At 40.4% G+C, this 19,337-nt stretch overlaps 2 protein-coding genes across 3 annotated transcripts in view; both read right to left on the bottom strand.

Annotated features, from left to right (window-relative positions):
• Positions 1–4,613: 4,613 nt before the first annotated feature.
• Positions 4,614–12,107, bottom strand: LOC117659975 (uncharacterized). Of its 2 annotated transcripts, none has more exons than XM_087884503.1 (5): positions 11,863–12,107; positions 10,109–10,214; positions 9,567–9,634; positions 8,021–8,147; positions 4,614–7,498 (listed from the first exon to the last, which is right to left on the bottom strand). In XM_087884503.1, the coding sequence occupies exons 2-5, from the start codon at positions 10,203–10,205 to the stop codon at positions 5,814–5,816; spliced, it is 1,977 nt and encodes a 658-aa protein (XP_087740629.1). In that variant the 5' UTR covers positions 10,206–10,214; positions 11,863–12,107; the 3' UTR covers positions 4,614–5,813. The 2 variants fall into 2 exon arrangements, with proteins under 2 accessions (XP_087740629.1, XP_087740628.1); XM_087884502.1 differs by having other exon boundaries at positions 11,419–12,088.
• A 5,353-nt stretch (positions 12,108–17,460) lies between these two features.
• Positions 17,461–19,337, bottom strand: part of LOC117668275 (uncharacterized) — a 38,746-nt gene continuing 36,869 nt past the window's right edge. Inside the window, exon 6 of the mRNA XM_087884513.1 lies at positions 17,461–18,155. Within this exon, the coding sequence (XP_087740639.1) occupies positions 17,586–18,155 (570 nt within the window). The 3' untranslated portion in view covers positions 17,461–17,585. The remainder of the gene's footprint in view (positions 18,156–19,337) is intronic.

The raw sequence follows: 19,337 nt of genomic DNA, 5'->3' as shown, positions 1-19,337 counted from the left end.
CTGGTCACCTTAGTCCAGGCTCTTTGAAAGCCTCCAGTGATGAAGCACCCATAACTTTTGAAGGCAAGCCATTCCATGGGTTGATTGTTCTGTCAAAAAAAAAATCTTTATTTCTAGGTTGAATCTTTCCTTGTTCAGTTGCCATCCATTGTGCTTTGGAAAATAGGTAGTCTCCCTCCTCTCTGTGACAGCTTCTTAAATATTAGAAGACTGCAACCGTTCTTCATATGTTTTAGCCTCCAGGCCCCTAATCATCTTTGTTGCTCTTCTCTGCATTTTCTTTATCATAAAAGTTTAGAGATAAGTAGTAGCAGCTTTCTGCACTCTTAATTGCTTTATTTATCATAAAGCTTAGAAATAAATAATAGCCTTCTGTGTAGAGAAGAATTTTGGGGATTAAAGCAAAGCTGCTCTAAAATCTATAAAGAAAAAACTGTAGTTTACAAGTATTTTTTGCTGCAGAAATTGTAAATTAGAGCATGGTTGGAAATGAAGCAGTTTCTTCCTCCAACAATACACTCTCCAAATCTGTCCAATTCACAAGCTTAACCAAAAAGGTTTCCTGCCTGAGCAGGGGTTGGACTAGAAGATTTACAAGGTCCCTTCCAACTGTTTCTAAGTATTCCAAGGAGATTCGTGCATCAGTAATCATCTGAAATATTCCAATTTTCTTTTTTTAGTACTAGCAAAACAGGACCCCAATCTCTGGCATTTATCACTTTGCAGTTGATAAACACAAAGAAGCAAATACCACAGCTCCCAATCCACGGTAGCATGTAGTATTTAAGTCATACAGACTCTTATCTTGTACTTTCCCAGGCTCAGCTGCTGAATTGAGTCTGCAATTTTGCTGCTATTCCAGATTAAACTTTTTTTTTTTAAAAAAATAATAATTAGGAAACGTTGGGGGCACATCCTAATGAAGAAAAGTGAACCAAAGGAAAATTTAGTTCACATTATTTTTCCTCCCAACCCCCCCCCCCCAAATCTATTGAGCACCTGATGCATTGATGGGATCTGCTGGGCCTGGTGGCTCAGCAGACTGATAGCATTGTGATTAACACCAGCTGTCTGCAATTACTGTAAGTTCGAATCTCACCAGGCTCAAGGTTGACTCAGCCTTCCATCCTTTCTAAGGTAGGTAAATTGAGGACCCAGTTTGTGGGGGCAATAAGCTGACTTTGTATAAATATACAAAAGTGTGAAGGCTATTGCTTAACGCATTGTAAGCTGCCCTGAGTCTCCCGAGAAGGATGGCATATAAATCAAATTAAAATTAAAAATAAAATATCTGAACTTTATCTTAATATCTTAATATTATTTGTCAATCTGATCTCAGCTTGAACATCCCTAAATCCATTTCTGCAAGTATAGATTAGTAGTAGTTGTAACAATAATAGCAGAATAGAATAACAGAGTTGGAAGGGACCTTGGAGGTCTTCTAGTCCAACCCCCTGCTGCTTGTCCTGCTCTCTGGTGGAGAGCAGCTTGACTCCCTCTTCTTTATAGATTGTGGGGCCAATAAGTTGACTTTGTATAAAAAAGAACACCACTTGGGGGTGGGGAGGCGAAAGCCCTACTAAGCAGGTATATACAAAAGTATGAAGGCTATTGCTTAACGCATTGTAAGCTGCCCTGAGTCTCTGGAGAAGGGCGGCATATAAATCGAACCAATCATAAATAAATAAATAAATAAATAAATAAATAAATAAATAAATAAATAAATAAATAAATAAATGAATGAATGAATGAATGAATGAATGAATGAATGAATGAATGAATGAATAAATAGCTACCTAGCAGCCCCTGAGATATTGGAATACTGCTATCATGTCTCCCCTAGTTCTTCTTTTCATTAAATTAGTTCTTACTAGTTTAGACTTATCTTAGACTTACTTTCATCTTCAAGCATCTTAACATAACACTCATGCTTAAAATTACAGCTGTCACATTGTGGTAATAGTCCAACCTATACAATTACTACCAACCTGCCTTACATTGAGGATCTGTATACTGCACGAGTCAAAAAGAGGGCTGTGAAAATATTTACAGACCTAGACATAAATTATTTCAACTCCTGCCCTCAAAATAACGCTATAGAGCACTGCACACTAGAATTAGATACAAGAACAGTTTTTTCCCGTATGCCATCACTCTGCTAAACAAAAAATTCCCTCAACACTGTCAAACTAGTTACTAAGTCTGCATTACTATTAATCTACTCATTCCTATCACCCATCTCCTCCCACTTCCCACTCCCACTGTATGACTGTAACCTTGTTGCTTGTATCCTTACAATTTATATTGACTGTTTCCTAATGTGACTTGTTTGCTTATTTGTTCCTTATGACTATCATTAAGTGTGGTAAGTGTTGTACCTTATGATTCTTGACAAATGTAACTTGTCTTTTTATGTACACTGAGAGCATATGCACCAAAGACAAATTCCTTGTGTGTCCAATCATACTTGGCCAATAAAGATAATAATTCTTTATTCTATTCTGTTCTGTTCTATTCTATTCTATTCTATTCTATTCTATTCTATTCTATTCTATTCTATTCTATTCTATTCTATTCTATTCTATTCTATTCTATTCTATTCTATTCTATTCTATTCTATTCTATTCTATTCTAATGAACTGACTAAAACTCAGATCACTAGCAAATTATAATCTGTGAGGTTAGTTGGGCTGAGAAAAAGTGTTTGGCACAAGGTCACTCACCTGATTTCCAAGTCTAAGGTGAAATGACCTCAATGTGTCTGTTTTCACTCATACACCAAGGGTGAAATCCAGCAGGTTCTGGAGAACCGGTAGCGGAAATTTTGAGTAGTTCGGAGAACCGGCAAATACCACCTCTGGCTGGCCCCCAAGTGGGGTGGGAATGGGGATTTTGCAGTATCCTTCCCCTGCCACACCCACCAAGCCATACCACGGAGCACTTGCAACCTCATCAGGCTGTTCCACAACTTAATAGTTCAGTTAGGACTAAGACGTTTCCTGGCAGAACAATTATAAGCAGTGGAATGACTTGGCTCCAGATGTTGTGGCTGTTCCAAGTTTTGGAAGAAGAGCTTGGACAACCACTTGTCTGAAATAGTATACAGTCTCCTGCTTGAACAGGGGTTGCACTAGAAGGTTCCTTCCAGCTCTATTCTATTCTAGATTCTACTCCCATAGAAGAACTAAATCCTTTCCCCCAAATAAGAAACCTCTTCTTTTGTTCCCTGGGTAAGGAAGGTCCTGATTCTGTCAAGAAATACTGTTGCCTTGTCCTGGGATGCAGCCTCCATCTTGTAAATGCTGACGACATCTGATTTCTGGTGCCTCAAAAATTCCCAAAAATTTGGTGAGTGGAGAAACCCTCAAAGCCACACCAAGCAATGTCAAAACAACTGGTAGCAATCGCCAACCTGTGGTAGTAACAGCATGGTTTTGACAAGGTGAGAAATTGGCAAACAAGCCTGTTGCTTACCGAGTTACGGACAAGCACAAAGTCAGCAGGAACTTCTCAGGGTGGCCCCTGCATCACTTTGGATGGCGTAGTGCATTGAACAGTTTCTCATAATCACTAAGTGGCCCCTCTTGGTCCAATTCGGTTTATTAAATTATGTATGCTCTCTCTTCACCGGGAGTTCATGGTTCTAAAGGTCAATCATTTTGTCCCAAAGATGCTTTTTCAAGAGGTACCTGGACTTCCTTGTTTTCTTTAAAAACGTTTTACTTCTCATCCAAGAAACTTCTTCATTTGCACTTCAGTTGAACCATTTGCACTTCAGTTTGAGATTTTTTTTAATTTATTTATTGGTTCGATTTATATGCCGCCCTTCTCCGGAGACTCAGGGTGGCTTACAATGCGTTAAGCAATAGCCTTCCTACTTTTGTATATACCTGCTTAGTAGGGCTTTCGCCGCCCCCCCGCCCCCAAGCGGTGTTTTTTTTTATACAAAGTCAACTTATTGCTCCCACAATCCGGGTCCTCATTTTACCTACCTCGGAAGGATGGAAGGCTGAGTCAACCTTGAGCCTGGTGAGATTTGAACTCGCAGTAATTGCAGGCAGCTGGCAGCTAAGTGCTACTTAACAGCACTTTAGTCCGCTGCACCACCAAGGCTCTTGGTGCAGACAACACAGACTCATCCCCAACAGCCTGTCCCTGTGTTCAACAGTGAAGGGACACAGAGCAGAAAACATCCTGCAAAAGGCTCCCCACCCATTTGTACAGATAATTCAGGTGACCCTGAGGACAGGTGACCCTGAGGACACAGATAAACCTCCAAGTGACCTCAACGACTCTCTAAAAGAATTCAAATGACCAGCTGGCTGCAAGGAATATAAATCCTTCCATTCCCCTCCATCCAGTCAGAGCTGAAGAAGCTTCTTGGATGAGAAGCAAAACGTCTTCTAAGAAAAACAAGCAAGTCCAGTTCTCTTTGGAAAAAAAAAGCACCGTGGGACAACCATGACATGGATGATTAAGAATCTCCCATAGACGTTCAATCATTTCACATTGTAACTTCTACCTTTAAATGTCTTTGAATAATGAGGAAAACATAACACTAATTTGAAGCAACTGATCTCTATCTGGAGATACAAATGGAAAATGGGAAAAAAAACCCTCAAATATTTTATTCTGAAATTAAAGGACAATCACTGTAGTAAATTTTTTACAAAGTTGCATAAAATGTGAATTTTTGGAGAGGAGATGTAATCCTGTTTTTTATTATGAGGTTGGTATCAGCAGAGGTAGTTATTGTGTGTTTAACAGTTTTACCACTATCGTAGTAGTTTTTAACATTAAATCGGATTCTGCCATGTTTATTCTGCACTGTCGTTTCTTATATGGGACACTGCATTAAATGCTTCCACCGGGATGTTATATTCTTGGCTGTTGTTGTTTTACAAGGCTAAACATTCCCATCAGCCTCAAGTCTGTTTTCGTGGGACTTAACCTGATCAGCCATATAATCCTTGTCAGCCTCTGATACAACAGTCCCTGATTATATCAGGAAAAATATTCAAAATTGATCTAACAATATGGAGAGTGACTCATGTTCTGTTTGGTGAAGACTTATGCAAAAAAAAAAAAAAAAAGCAAATGCCAATCCTCTCCACGTTCCACTCTTTTATACAGCTTTTCTCCTGAGTGGAACTTTTATGGTATTTAAGAAGACCCATCCTCTTAAAATAGTTGCTTTGCTCCATTTCTTGATGTACTATCTTTCCAGTATGGATCACTTCTTTTTTTTTAATTTGATTTATATGCCACCCTTCTCTGGAGACTCAGGGCGGCTTACAAAGCATTAAGCAATAGCCTTCATACTTTTGTATATTTTATACAAAGTCAGCTTATTGCCCCCACAAACTGGGTCCTCAATTTACCTACCTTAGAAAGGATGGAAGGCTGAGTCAACCTTGAGCCGGGCAAGATTTGAACTTACTTTAATTGCAGACAGCTGGTGTTAAATTACAGTGCTTTTGTCTGCAGAGCTATCCAGGCTCCTCCTTCCTACAGTCTGCATGTTTAGCATCCATTAAGTTCATCCAAACTCACACATATTTTCTTGGGGGAAAATGACCAGTACTGCCACCGAACATTTGTCCATACTCAGAGGCTTTCCTATGGGAAATAAGGACAGTGACACATTTTAACCCATTTCCACACTTCAGGCATTTTTATGGATGTGGATTCATTTTGATCTGATGAGACGACCTTTGGAATGTTACGGCAAAGTCAACATATTTCTGGTGTGTTTTACACGTGGGTCTCTTTTAGAAGAAAAGAACCTTTCATTTGTGATGAAAGCTCCCCAGCTACGGTTTCTCTCTTGTGTGGATTTTTTTATGTTGTGAAAAGTGATTTTTTTGACTGAAGCTCTTTCCACACTCTGAGCAATTGAATGGTTTCTCCCCTGTATGAATCCTTTTATGGCAAATAAAATGACTGTTGCATTTGAAACGCTTTCCACACTCCAAACACTTATATGGTTTCTCCCCTGTGTGAATCCTCCTATGATAGTTCAGATCTGAGCGAACACTGAAGTTCTTTCCACACTCCAAACACTTATAGGGTTTCTCGCCCGTGTGCATCCTATTGTGTTTCATAAGGTGACAGTTTCGCCTGAAGTTCTTCCCACACTCCAGGCATTTGTACGGTTTTTCTCCTGTATGGATTCTTCGATGGTAGATATAGGTAGTTCTCTGACGGAAACATCTTCCACATTCAGTACATTTATATGGTTTCTCCCCCGTGTGGATTCTTACATGTATCACAAGACTAGATCTTCCACTGAAGTTCCTTCCACATTTCATGCAGGCGTATGGTTTCTCCCCAGTGTGGGTTCTTTTATGTCTTGTTAGGTGACCGCTCTGACTGAATCTCCTTCCACACACCAGGCATACATACGGTTTCTGTCCTGTGTGCTTTCTTTTGTGAGTTGTAAGGCGACTTCTCCTACTGAATCGCTTTCCGCATTCTAGGCATTTATACGGACTCTCTCCTGTATGAATCCTCTTATGATACATGAGATCCGAGGATCCACTGAAGCTCTTTCCACATACCAGGCACTGGTATGGTTTCTCCCCGGTGTGAGTCCTTTTATGTTGCATTAGACTACTGTTCCGCCCAAAGCTCTTCCCGCAATCCAGGCACTCGTATGGTTTTTCTCCCGTGTGGATCCTTTTATGATAAATAAAGGTAGTTTTCCGACTGAAGCTCTTATCACACTCTGTACATTTATATGGTCTCTCCCCCGTGTGGCTCCTTACATGTTTGATAAGATTTGAACTTCCACTGAACTTCCTTCCGCAGTGAAGACATGTATATGGTTTCTCCCCAGTGTGGGTTCGTTGATGTCTGGTAAGGTGACCAGTCTGACTGAATCTTTTCCCACACACCTGGCATATATATGGCTTCTCCCCTGTATGTGTCCGTTCATGGACAGTAAGTTTACATCTGTGAGGGAAGCTTTTTCCACACTCCGGACACTTATATCGTTTTTCCATTGGGGGATTTTCTGGGGGTAAAATAAGCAACTGTTTCTTGCTGAAACCCTTTCCACACTCATATGGGTTATCCTCTCCATCTGGCATAAGATGATTGTTCAAAGTGAATTTTTCTACACAATTTATAAGGGCAAAAGGTGTCTCTGGGATGTATGGTGGGTGATGTAAAACAAGAGAAGAGCTAAGACTGATACTTTGCACATACTCTTGACGTTCATATTGTTTTTCTTCAGTCTGGTTTGTACAATATTTACTAAAAACAAATTTTGCTCTGCCTGTCTTGTCACCTCCAAAATATTTTTCACTTCCTACTCGTTGCTGAAGTTGCTGAGTTGGGAAGACTTTATTGTGATCAGGAGAAGATTTCTTCCTTCCATTCTTTAGGCAGCTTCTCCTAGTCTTTTGAACTACCCTCTGAATTCCAAGCATCCTTTCTTCAGACTGGAATAGTGCTAAGCTGGGCTCCTGGTAGTTCTTATGCTCCTGCCCATAACCTGATTTGACAAAAAGACAAAGAAAAAATAATAATCATGTTCATTACAGAAAAACGCCAGCAACTGTTATTTTTGCTTGTTTTGATTTCTACAGGGAACTTCCACATCTTCAATTCACAGAGAAAGGGAGGGTCTTTTTGTCCAAACAGATGGCATGAGAAACTGCCACTGATTATTAGGCAACCTAAGAAATGGAGCGGTTATAAGGAACAGATATTCAAGGCAGGGTCTTCCTCACCTAAAGCTGTTTCAGTTATGTGCTGTGGAATCAGATTAAAGAGAAACTATCATCTTGGCTAAAGAACTTCCTCAAAAGCTCAGACGAGGAAAGATCTTGTAAGTATCTACCATCTTCTCCATTTACTCTGGTCTTAGAAAAACAAAAAGAAATCCCAGAACGTCCTTCTTCTAGGTAGAAGCTGCTTTTTGAGCACTTATGGCAACAAAAGACTTCCACAAATGCCTGAATATCAGAGCAAAACAGATCCTCATGCAGAATGATGACACAAAACAGATCCTTACCCACAGCAGCCAGATTCCTAGAATTCTCCAGCATGACTTCTCTGTGTAAGGCTCTCTGGCTAGAATCCAGCAGAGCCCACTCCTCTTCCGTGAAATACACAGCCACGTCCTCAAAGGATACAGAGCCCTGAAATTCAAAGGAAATGTTACTCAGCACACAGACATCCCAGAACATTCTCTTCCACATTTCCAATATCCTAAAAGTTAAGTTTTTGTAAGACAGAAAATGCTCCTTTTCTGACACAATGTACGACTAGGTGTCATGGCTGCCTCTCCGACAATCCACCTATCTGGTTAGAATTTCTTCCTACCACAATTCATTTCGGTGAAAGACTTTGAAGAGGTACGCCATTTTGTCGCATCTCTTTCTGTGTGAAAACTTTTTTTTTTTTTTTTGCAGAAGCTACCATTTTGATGCAACAACTCCATTCCTCCCATATATAACTTTTAACTGAATCTGCTTGAACAAGTCAGACTACTGTTTTAGATTTTAAGAGAACTTACTTCAACAAGTTAGAAAAGAGACTAGGGAATATTCCATGGATAGATATACTAAAAGGAAAAACAAGATGCTTGGCAAAAACTATATATGTATAGGTTTTCCCAAGCATCTTGAACTATTTTTCCTTTTTTTTTTTTTTTTTTTAAATTTGATTTATATGCCGCCCTTCTCCGGAGACTCAGGGCGGCTTACAATGCGTTAAGCAATAGCCTTCATACTTTTGTATATTTATACAAAGTCAGCTTATTGCCCCCACAAACTGGGTCCTCATTTAACCTACCTTAGAAAGGATGGAAGGCTGAGTCAACCTTGAGCCTGGTAAGATTCGAACCTGCAGTAATTGCAGGCAGCTGTGTTAATAACAGAGTGCTTTAAACCACTGTTTATACTTTTATACTTTTAACTGGCTCTGCTTGGATATGTGCCGTAATTTAACTGCTCTGATTTCTTTAACTGGTTCGGAATTGACCTACTAATCTTTTAATGAAACTTAATGAATTAAAATTGACTCCTGCTTTTCATTTTCTTATAGCCAATTCTTGGTTTTGCACATACTTCAGATAGCAAAGGACTTATTTTAAATAAATTAATGTACTCCACTGAAGGTACAAGAAACTTAAAAGCCCAACTGATTCCATAAATGAATCCAGTATCTCAGTATGATTACAATGGGGCAAACCAATACAGAAGATAGGGAAAACCCCTACCAAGACAATGGGACATACAAAAGAAATCTGAATCTGGGACACAAATATAATTTGAGAAAATGTCTCAGGGATGACTCTCCCTAGTTCTCATCAAGACAAAAGGGGAAGAGGCAGATGCACTTGTTACCGTAATCCTACAAAGAACCTTCCATGTTGTTGGATTCAATTTTGGCCTCCCTGGGAGAACTACTGTAGCTTGTGCTTAGACAATCATCTTGAAAGCGGCACCAGCTAAATTTCGATCTTGACGCTTGATCTCCTTAATAAGCTTTGCGTAGACTCTCATGAGACAAATGAACCACCTAGAGGACTTCCTGCTCTGATTAAGGCTCCTTACCTGAGCTGTTGCGGCTCCACCAGACAGAGGAGAAGTTTCAGTGGTTTCCAGTGACAACCTTGGGTTCCCTATGATCAAGATAAAAGGAGATGGATCAAAAATATTTGGAAACTGGGAGAGTCACCTATCGAGAGAAGTGCTATAAATTAAAGGTAGAAGTATGTGGGGGCACCTGCCATTTGGAACGAGCTCCCCCCAGAGATACAGAGGATCCTGGATTTACGCACTTTCCACCGTGCCCTCAAGACCTTTTTATTTCAACAGGCTGGCCTGGCCTAACTTCTTTTTAATTGTTAATTTTAAATTTGTTTTAAAACAATGGGGGTGTTTTAATCTGTGTGGGCCAAATTATTTAATGTGTTTTTATATTGTTTTTTAAATTTTGTATTATGTGTGTTTTATCCTTTGGCCCTGAGTCCTTCGGGACTAGGGTGGTATATAGATCCAAAATAAAGTAAAGTAAAGTAAAGTATATGTAGGAGACGCACAAAAATGAAACGACTTCTGCTTTCACGTGCCCGCAGAGGTAACTTTTCACTTACCTGGCAACAAGTCCTGAGCTGGATCCTCCTCTGAGAAGCCCACAGAGAGACCAGACAGAGCTTCTCCGCCTTCGGGGTGTCCCTTGGTCATCTCCATCGGCTGGCCCTGCCATTTAAAATATAGCCAGGATGAAAAAAAGAAGAAATCTTAAAAACAATTCAACAGAGGAACCTGACCGGTGTCTCCAAAGCTGGACCATGCTATATATCAGTGGTAGGTTCCTCCCGGTTCGGCGGAGGCCGGTAGCGGTGATGATATGACGTCACCGAACCGGTTCTCCCCCCCCCACGTTATTCTTACCTTTTATTTGGTCCCACCCCCAATCTATTGCTGCCTCCTGAGTCCCAGCTGATGACTAGAGGGAAAAAAACTGTTTAAAACCCTTGCCGGGGGCTTCAAAGGGCTGTCCTACAGCTGATCAGTGTTAAAAACGTAACCTGAAAACATTTCTATTCCAACAAGCTGGTCTGGCCTAACTCTCCCTTTTTAATTGGCTTTTAAACTGGCTTTTAAATTGGGTTTTAAACCTCTTTAGATAAATTTGGATGTTTTTAATCTTTGAGCCTAAATTATTTAATCTGTTAATAGTTTTTAACTTCTATATGTATTTGTATTTATTTGGCTGTTCACCGCCCTGAGTCCTTTGGGAGTAGGGCGGTACACAAATATGAAAAATAAAATAAATAAAATAAAATAAGAGCCTTGGTACTACAGTGGTTTAAAGCACCCTGTTATTAACACAGCTGCCTGCAATTTACTGCTGGTTCGAATCTCTCCAAGGCTCAAGGTTGACTCAGCCTTCCATCCTTTCTAAGGTAGGTTAAATGAGGACCCAGTTTGTGGGGGCAATAAGCTGACTTTGTATAAATATACAAAAGTATGAAGGCTATTGCTTAACGCACTGTAAGCCGCCCTGAGTCTCCGGAGAAGGGCGGCATATAAATCAAATTAAAAATAAATAAATAAATAAAAGCAAACAAACTAGTCGGGTCGTAAGTGCGAGGACTGGTCGCAAGTGCGAGGACCTTCCAGAAATGACTTGTGACCAGCTAGCCACGCCCACCTAGTCACATGACCCCCCCCAAGCCACACCCACAAAATAAACCACGCCCACAGAACCGGTAGTATAAAAAAAAAAAAATTTAGAACCCACCCCTGCTATATATATCCATAGCTGGAGATGCAAATTCCCCTTTTCCTCCCATGGGATCACTTGGATGGGGAACCAGAATTCGGGCGGGAAAAATAAAAGTCTCTTCTAATCTATGGCAACAACCCGCATCTGGGAACTGGATCTGCGTCCCCTCACCTGCCGCCGCCTCCGCTCCTCGGCCTGGCTGAGCAGGGAGCCTTCGGGCAAGGCCGTCGCCTGGGAGCAGCTCTCCGCCCGGCCCTCCCGCAGCAGCCAGACCGCCGTCTCCGGGGGAAGCCCGGCTAGAAGTCGCTCCGGGATCTCCCGCTCCTCCTCCATCCCCGGAGCTCGGCGGCTTCTCCTCCTCCTCCTCCTCTCGGAGCTTTGGCCAGCGCTCGGCGGCTGAGCCCGGTGGATCCTCGGGGAGGCTCTCCCGCCAGCCTGGCTCCGGCCCGGGCCTCCTCCTCCCCAACCTCTTCCTCGGGCTCAGCGGCGCTTGCTCCCGACCTTCTCCTCCTCCTCCAGGCCATCGGGCTGCCCCGCCGCGCCTAGTCCGCCCCTCTCCTCTCCTGCCCGGCTCAGCCTCCGGACGCTCATCCCTCGGCGATCCTCCGGATTCACCTGGTCTGGATCTGGGGATCTGGATCTGCAATTCACTCCCCGCTCTCCGCCTTCAGCGCAACGCCCCCTCGGCCTCTCTGGGAAGAGGCCTGAGCGCGGTTCTTCCTTTGGAAAGGGAGCGAGGCTCCTTTGCAACCTCCCCGGCGGCCCAGCCGCTCCCGTCTTTTTCCTGTGGGACGGGACGGGCCAGCGAGGATTCCCACCTCATGCTTCAGCCCCAATGTCTGAAGTGGTCGGGACTCGGTTTCGCAAAGCTCGCGGTTGGATTTGGCTTTGAATATAACAACTTTATTGTCAACGCTAATCGGCGTACATTAAAATGAAAGTTCGTTGCATTTCAGCTCTCCAAGGGTTACACTAAGATATACTACATGAACATGTCAATCAATCAATCAATCAATCAATCAATCCATAAATAAATAAATATGTACACTAATGGGCATCCATTAAAATGAAAGTTTGTTGCGTTTCAGCTCTCCAAGGGTTACACTACGATACACTACATGAACATGTCAGTCAATCAATCAATCCATAAATAAATATGTACACTAATCGGCGTACATTAAAATGAAAGTTCGTTGCATTTCAGCTCTCCAAGGGTTACACTAAGATACATTACATGAACATGTCAATCAATCAATCCATAAATAAATAAATATGTACACTAATCGGCGTACATTAAAATGAAAGTTCGTTGCATTTCAGCTCTCTAAAGGTTACACTAAGATACACTACATGAACATGTCAATCAATCAATCAATCAATCCATAAATATGTACACTAATGGGCATACATTAAAATGAAATTTCGTTGCATTTCAGCTCTCCAAAGGTTACACTAAGATACATTACATGAACATGTCAATCAATCAATCCATAAATAAATAAATATGTACACCAATGGGCATACATTAAAATGAAATTTCGTTGCATTTCAGCTCTCCAAGGGTTACACTACGATACACTACATGAACATGTCAGTCAATCAATCAATCCATAAATAAATATGTACACTAATCGGCGTACATTAAAATGAAAGTTCGTTGCATTTCAGCTCTCCAAGGGTTACACTAAGATACATTACATGAACATGTCAATCAATCAATCCATAAATAAATAAATATGTACACTAATCGGCGTACATTAAAATGAAAGTTCGTTGCATTTCAGCTCTCTAAAGGTTACACTAAGATACATTACATGAACATGTCAATCAATCAATCCATAAATAAATAAATATGTACACCAATGGGCATACATTAAAATGAAATTTCGTTGCATTTCAGCTCTCCAAGGGTTACACTAAGATACACTACATGAACATGTCAATCAATCAATCAATCAATCCATAAATATGTACACTAATGGGCATACATTAAAATGAAATTTCGTTGCATTTCAGCTCTCCAAAGGTTACACTAAGATACAGTACATGAACATGTCAATCAATCAATCAATCCATAAATAAATCAATATGTACACCAATGGGCATACATTAAAATGAAATTTCGTTGCATTTCAGCTCTCCAAGGGTTACACTAAGATACACTACATGAACATGTCAATCGATCGATCAATCAATCCATAAATAAATAAATAAATGTGTACACTAATGGGCATACATTAAAATGAAATTTCGTTGCATTTCAGCTCTCCAAAGGTTACACTAAGATACGCTACATGAACATGTCAATCAATCAGTGCATCCATAAATAAATACATACATACATACATACATACATACATACATACATACATACGTACACTAATGGGCATACATTAAAATGAAATTTATATAACTCTGCTTTGGTTCTGCAACCCAACAAGACAGACACAGACTTCAGAACTGCAGAAAAAACAATGGCTACCAACCTGCCTTCCATTGAGGACCTGTACACTGTGCCAGTCAAAAAGAGGGCTGTGAAAATATTTACAGACCCCTCACATCCTGGACATAAACTGTTTCAACTCCTACCCTCAAAATGACGCTATAGAGCACTGCACCCCAGAACAACTAGACACAAGAACAGTTTTTTTCCTGAACACCATCACTTTGCTACTTAAGTAATTCCCTCAACACTGTCAAACTATTTACTAAATCTGCACTACTATTAATCTTCTCATCATTCCCATCACCCATCTCCTTCCATTTATGACTGTATGAGTGTAATTTTGTTGCTTGTATCCTTATGATTTATATTGATATTGTTTCCTGATTGCTTATTTGTACCCTATGACTATCATTAAATGTTGTACCTTATGATTCTTGATGAATGTATCTTTTCTTTTATGTACACTGAGAGCATATGCACCAAGACAAATTCCTTGTGTGTCCAATCACACTTGGCCAATAAAAAATTCTATTCTATTCTATTCTATTCTATTCTATTCTATTCTATTCTATTCTATTCTATTCTATTCTATTCTATTCTATTCTATTCTATTCTATTCTATTCTATTCTATTCTATTCTGTCGCATACAGCTTTCAAAGGGTCACCACCTCCAAGATACACTACATGAACATGACGAATGAATGAATGAATGTATATGCATATACCCACATATATTATATGACCCAGAGAAACAACACAGTCTAGTTTGGATGTATACATGTACATAGCAAGAAAAATGAATCTTGCGAGTTTACCAGAAGGATGGCCTAGGCTTAGGGGACAAAGCTGTTAACAGAATCCAATAGTCCTGCTAGAATCTGGTAATCCTGCCTTCGGTAGATCTCTCCAAGGATTCTCCTCCTTGAGCAGGGTCTGGACCTCCAAGGTCCCTTCCAGATCTATTCTATTCCAAAATACATTCTGATTGATTGAAGATCCTGAGCAGCCTAGGGAGCAGTTGTAGATCTCAAATGATTTTGAAGAGGATTCCAATCAGGGTAGGGAGCAATTCTCTTCACCACCCCCGCTTGGTACAGGTAATCCTCGACTTACAACAGTTCATTTCGTGGCCATTCAAAGATACAACGGCATGGAAAAAAAGTGACATGCCTGTTTTTCAGAGTTACGACCTTTACAGCACCCCCCATGGTGACATAATCAAAATTCAAATGCTTGGTAACAGGTTTGTATTTATGGCGATTGCCGTATCCCAGGGTCATATGATCCCCTTTTGCGACCTTCTGACAAGGTCAGAAGGTCGCAAAATCACTGGGGAATGTGATTTTGGGACCTTCACTGGGGAATCACTGGGGAAGGTCAAAATCAATGGGGAAGCCAGATTCACTTAACAACCGTCTTAATAACTTAACAAATGCAGCAATTCACTTAACAACTGTTGCAAGAAAAGTTGTAAAACAGGGCAAATTTACTTAACAAATGTTTCACTTAGCAACATAAATTTTGGGCTCAATTGTGGTCGTAACTTGAGGACTACCAGTATTCTTAAGCCATGGAAGGGCTCCCTTCCTGGAGGGTCTGAATCCAAAGTTGGTCGGGAATTCATCTGGGCTGAGAATTCCTGTCCTGCACAGGGATCAGACTAGACATCCATAATGGACAGTTCCCTGTTCCACGTGAATACAGCTAGTCCTCGACTTACCACTGTTCATTTATGACCATTTCAAAGTCACAACAGCACGGAATATAGTGACTTACGTCTTTTACACCTACGACTGTTGCAGCATCCCAATGTCATGTGATTTACCTCAGATGCTTGGCAACCGACTCACATCTAGGACAGTTGCAGTGTTCAGGAGTCGTTTTGCGACCTTCTGAAGAGCAAAGTTGATGGGAACCCTGGATTCATTTAACAACTGGGTTACTGGTTGAACAACTGCAGCGACTCACTTAACAAACGTGGCAAGAAAAGTCGTAAAATGGGACAAGTTCACTTAGCAAAATTTTCCCCTTCACATCATCAATGTTGGGCTCAATTGTGGTCGTAAATTGAGGACTCCCCGTATCTTGCTCTGCCCCTTTCAAGGACACGCTCCAAATTGAGTAGCACCCAGTGAGAAAAGGGGTTAGCAGCACATGAAAAGGTTCTTCTCTTGCACTCAGCTCCAAAGCGTTCCCATAAACAACCAATTACATTTGAAGAGTAACAGATAACCGTCAGCATGATGCTTTCTGGCTAACACAGCCACGGTGTTAATTTGGATGGTCTCATTCTATGAACGGCACTTCACATGAGCCAGAATTTGAATTTGCCTTTTCTGATCCAATTCAGTTTCTCAACTTCAGCGTATTCCCTTGTCACTTTGTGTGTGTGCGTGCAAGTTCCTAAGGCTCATTTTTTTCCACATTCCATTTCTGCCTTTAAATATCCTGAGAAGTAAACAACACTAATTTGAAGCAATTGACCTCTAAGTAGAAAAGTGAAATAAAAAGAGAGGGAAATTTATTTACAATTTTAGCGGCATGAAAAAGTATAGGTACTAAACGTAAGACTATAATGGAGGCTGGAATTTTCATCACAAGCATAAATTATAAATTGAAGTACATGTCAGCGTTTCGACACTGGCATAGAGAGCAGAGAGAGAGAGAGAGAGAGAGATAAGCTCTGAACTTTTGCCAGCTAAATCCCTTCGATGTCGAGTTGTCGTGGAAATGAAGGGGGGGGAACATTCCTGGGAAATGACGAGACAAGAAGTCTGAAGAATGACTTGGAAGATAGCCAATGAGAAGCAGAGATTTGGGGATCGGAAAGGGAGGGATTGGGGGGCAAAAGGTCCGTCTTGTCCGCATCGAGTCATGATCCGGTGGCTGTGCTCAATTAAAGAAAAGATTTCCTTAAAGATTGGCAGTTTGGAAATTCATTTTATTTTGAGATAGCATCGAAGTCTGACAGTACACACACAAGCAACCGGATTTTATGACCTTTTATGCAGCACTTGTAAAGCCAATGCCCCGGAAATTAAAATAAAGCCAATGTATTCCTATGGGTGATTTTTTTTTGCCAAAAACTTTAAAAAATCTGGATCCCAGCAAAAAAAGCCATAAATTATATATCATATGAACATAGAATGACATAACCACCTGTAAAGGTGAGGCAGTTGCCCAGGGCCTGAAATGCAGTCATGTGATATTTTCCAAAGCACCAAAAAGCAAGACAAGAAACAATGGATGGAAACTAATCAAGGAGAGAAGCAACTTCGGATTAAGGAGAAACTTCCTAACACCGAGGACAATTAACGAGTGGAAGAGTTTGCCTTCAGAAATTGGGGGGGGGGGGTTAATAGTTTTTTTCCTGAGTGGAACTTTTATGGTATTTTATTTTTATTTTATTTCAAATTTATATACCGCACCTTCTCCCGAGGGACTCAGGGCGGTGTACAGCCGGATAAAAACATACAATACAAACATTAAAAACAATTAAAAAGATAAATATTAATTTGGCCCCAAATTTAAGATGACACGCCCTCTTAAAATAGTTGCTTTGCTCCTTTTCTTGATGTATTATCAATCCTATATGGATCAGCACTTCAGTCCACAAGTTTAGCATCCATGAAGTTCATCCAAACTCACATATCCATTTTCTTGGGGGAGGGAGGGAATGACCAATATTAGCACCAAAGCTTTGTCCATATTTGTAGGCTCTCCTACGGGAAATAAGGACAGTGACATATTTTAACCAATTTCAGGCATTTTTATGGTTCTCCAATGTGGATTCATTTCGATCTGATGAAAAACCCTTGGGAACTGAATGTTACTGGAAAGTCAACATATTTCTGGAGTATTTAGAAGGCACTTGTGATGAAAGCTCCCAAGCTATGATTTCTCTCTTTTGTGGATTGTTTTATGTAGTGAAAGGTTCCGACTAAAGCTCTTTCCACAGTCTGAGCATTTGAATGGTTTCTCCCCTGTGTGAATCCTTTTATGGTAAATAAAATGACTGCTGTTTTTGAAAGTCTTTCCACACTCCAAACACTGATACGGTCTCTCCCCAGTGTGAGTTATTTTATGTAGCATAAGACTACTGTTCCATCCAAAGCTCTTCTCGCATTCCAGGCACTCGTATGGTTTTTCTCCCGTGTGGATCCTTTTATGATAATCAAAGGCAGTTTTCCGAATGAAGCTCTTATCACACTCTGTATATTTATATGGTCTCTCCCCTGTGTGGCTCCTTACATGTATGATAAGGTCTGAACTTTCATTGAACTTCCTTCCGCAGTGAAGACATGTATATGGTTTCTCCCCAGTGTGGATTCGTAGATGTCTTGTGAGATGATCCATCTGCCAGAAACTTTTTCCACATACTTGCCATATATATGGCTTCTCCCCTGAGTGCATCCGTTCATGGACAGTAAGTTTACATCTGTGAGGGAAGGTCTTCCCGCACTCCGGACATTTATATAGTTTTTCCATTGGGGGATTTTCTGGGGGTAAAATCTTGCTGAAACCCTTTCCACACTCATATGGGTTATCCTCTCCATCTGGCATAAGATGATTGTTCAAAGCTAATTTTTCTACACAATTTATACTTGCATGTGGTGTCTCTGGGATGTATGATGGGTGATGTAAAACAAGAGAAGAGCTAAGACTGATACTTAGCACATATTCTTGACGTTCATATTGTTCTTCTTCAGTCTGCTTTGTACAATATTCAGTGAAAACAAATTTCCCTCTGCCTGTCTTGTCACCTCCGAAATATTTTTCACTTCCTACTTGTTGCTGAAGTTGCTGAGTTGGGAGGACTTTATTGTGATCAGGAGAAGATTTCTTCCTTCCATTCTTTAGACAGCTTCTCCTAGTCTTTTGATGTACCCTCTGAATTCCAAGCATCCTTTCTTCAGACTGGAATAGCGCTAAGCTGGGCTCCTGGTAGTTCTTATGCTCCTGCCCGTAACCTGATTTGATGAAAAACAGGAAAAAAAATCATTACACTTATCACGTAAAAATGCCACAACGGTTATTTTTGCGTTTCCAAGATTTTCTGGGATCCTCTTTATATGCCTAAAACCTTCATTTCATTTCTGGTTCTCCTTCAGATATTATGTCCTTTTGTTTGGTTCCCCACTTATTTTTTTTTTAATTTATAATTTTATTAAAACATATATTTGACATTTACACAACATATAACATATAAATATCATTTTTAAGCATTGTTTCGTAGTGGTCTTCCATTTGTTACTTTGTCTTTCTTCCCCTATACCTTAGTCTAGTACTCCTTCTTCTTCCCCTCGTTTTCCTTTTTCCCCCCCTTCCCTTCCCCCTATGGAGATCTATACAATTGAATTATATCTTTAATACTATGCATTTCTACATTCCTGTTATATACATTTTTATTCTACTCCATACATTTGTTATGTATATATATTTTGTACTTCTAATCTCTCCTTATCATTATTGTTCTTTATTTCTAATCTCGAGCCATTTATACCATTTATTCCATATTCTGTAGTAATCTGTCTCTTCTTTTTCCTTTCTTTTGTTAATCTGTCTATCTCCGCACATTCTAAGATCTTATCTATCAGTTCTTCCTCGGTTGGGATTCTTTCCTGTTTCCAATTTTTTGCATAT

Source organism: Pantherophis guttatus, chromosome 2 (assembly GCF_059756535.1).
Source record: "Pantherophis guttatus breed Tessera chromosome 2, ASM5975653v1, whole genome shotgun sequence".
In the NCBI taxonomy this organism is placed as follows: domain Eukaryota; kingdom Metazoa; phylum Chordata; class Lepidosauria; order Squamata; family Colubridae; genus Pantherophis; species Pantherophis guttatus.
Note: the sequence above shows the minus strand (reverse complement) of the source record. Positions and strands in the feature narration are given on the sequence as shown.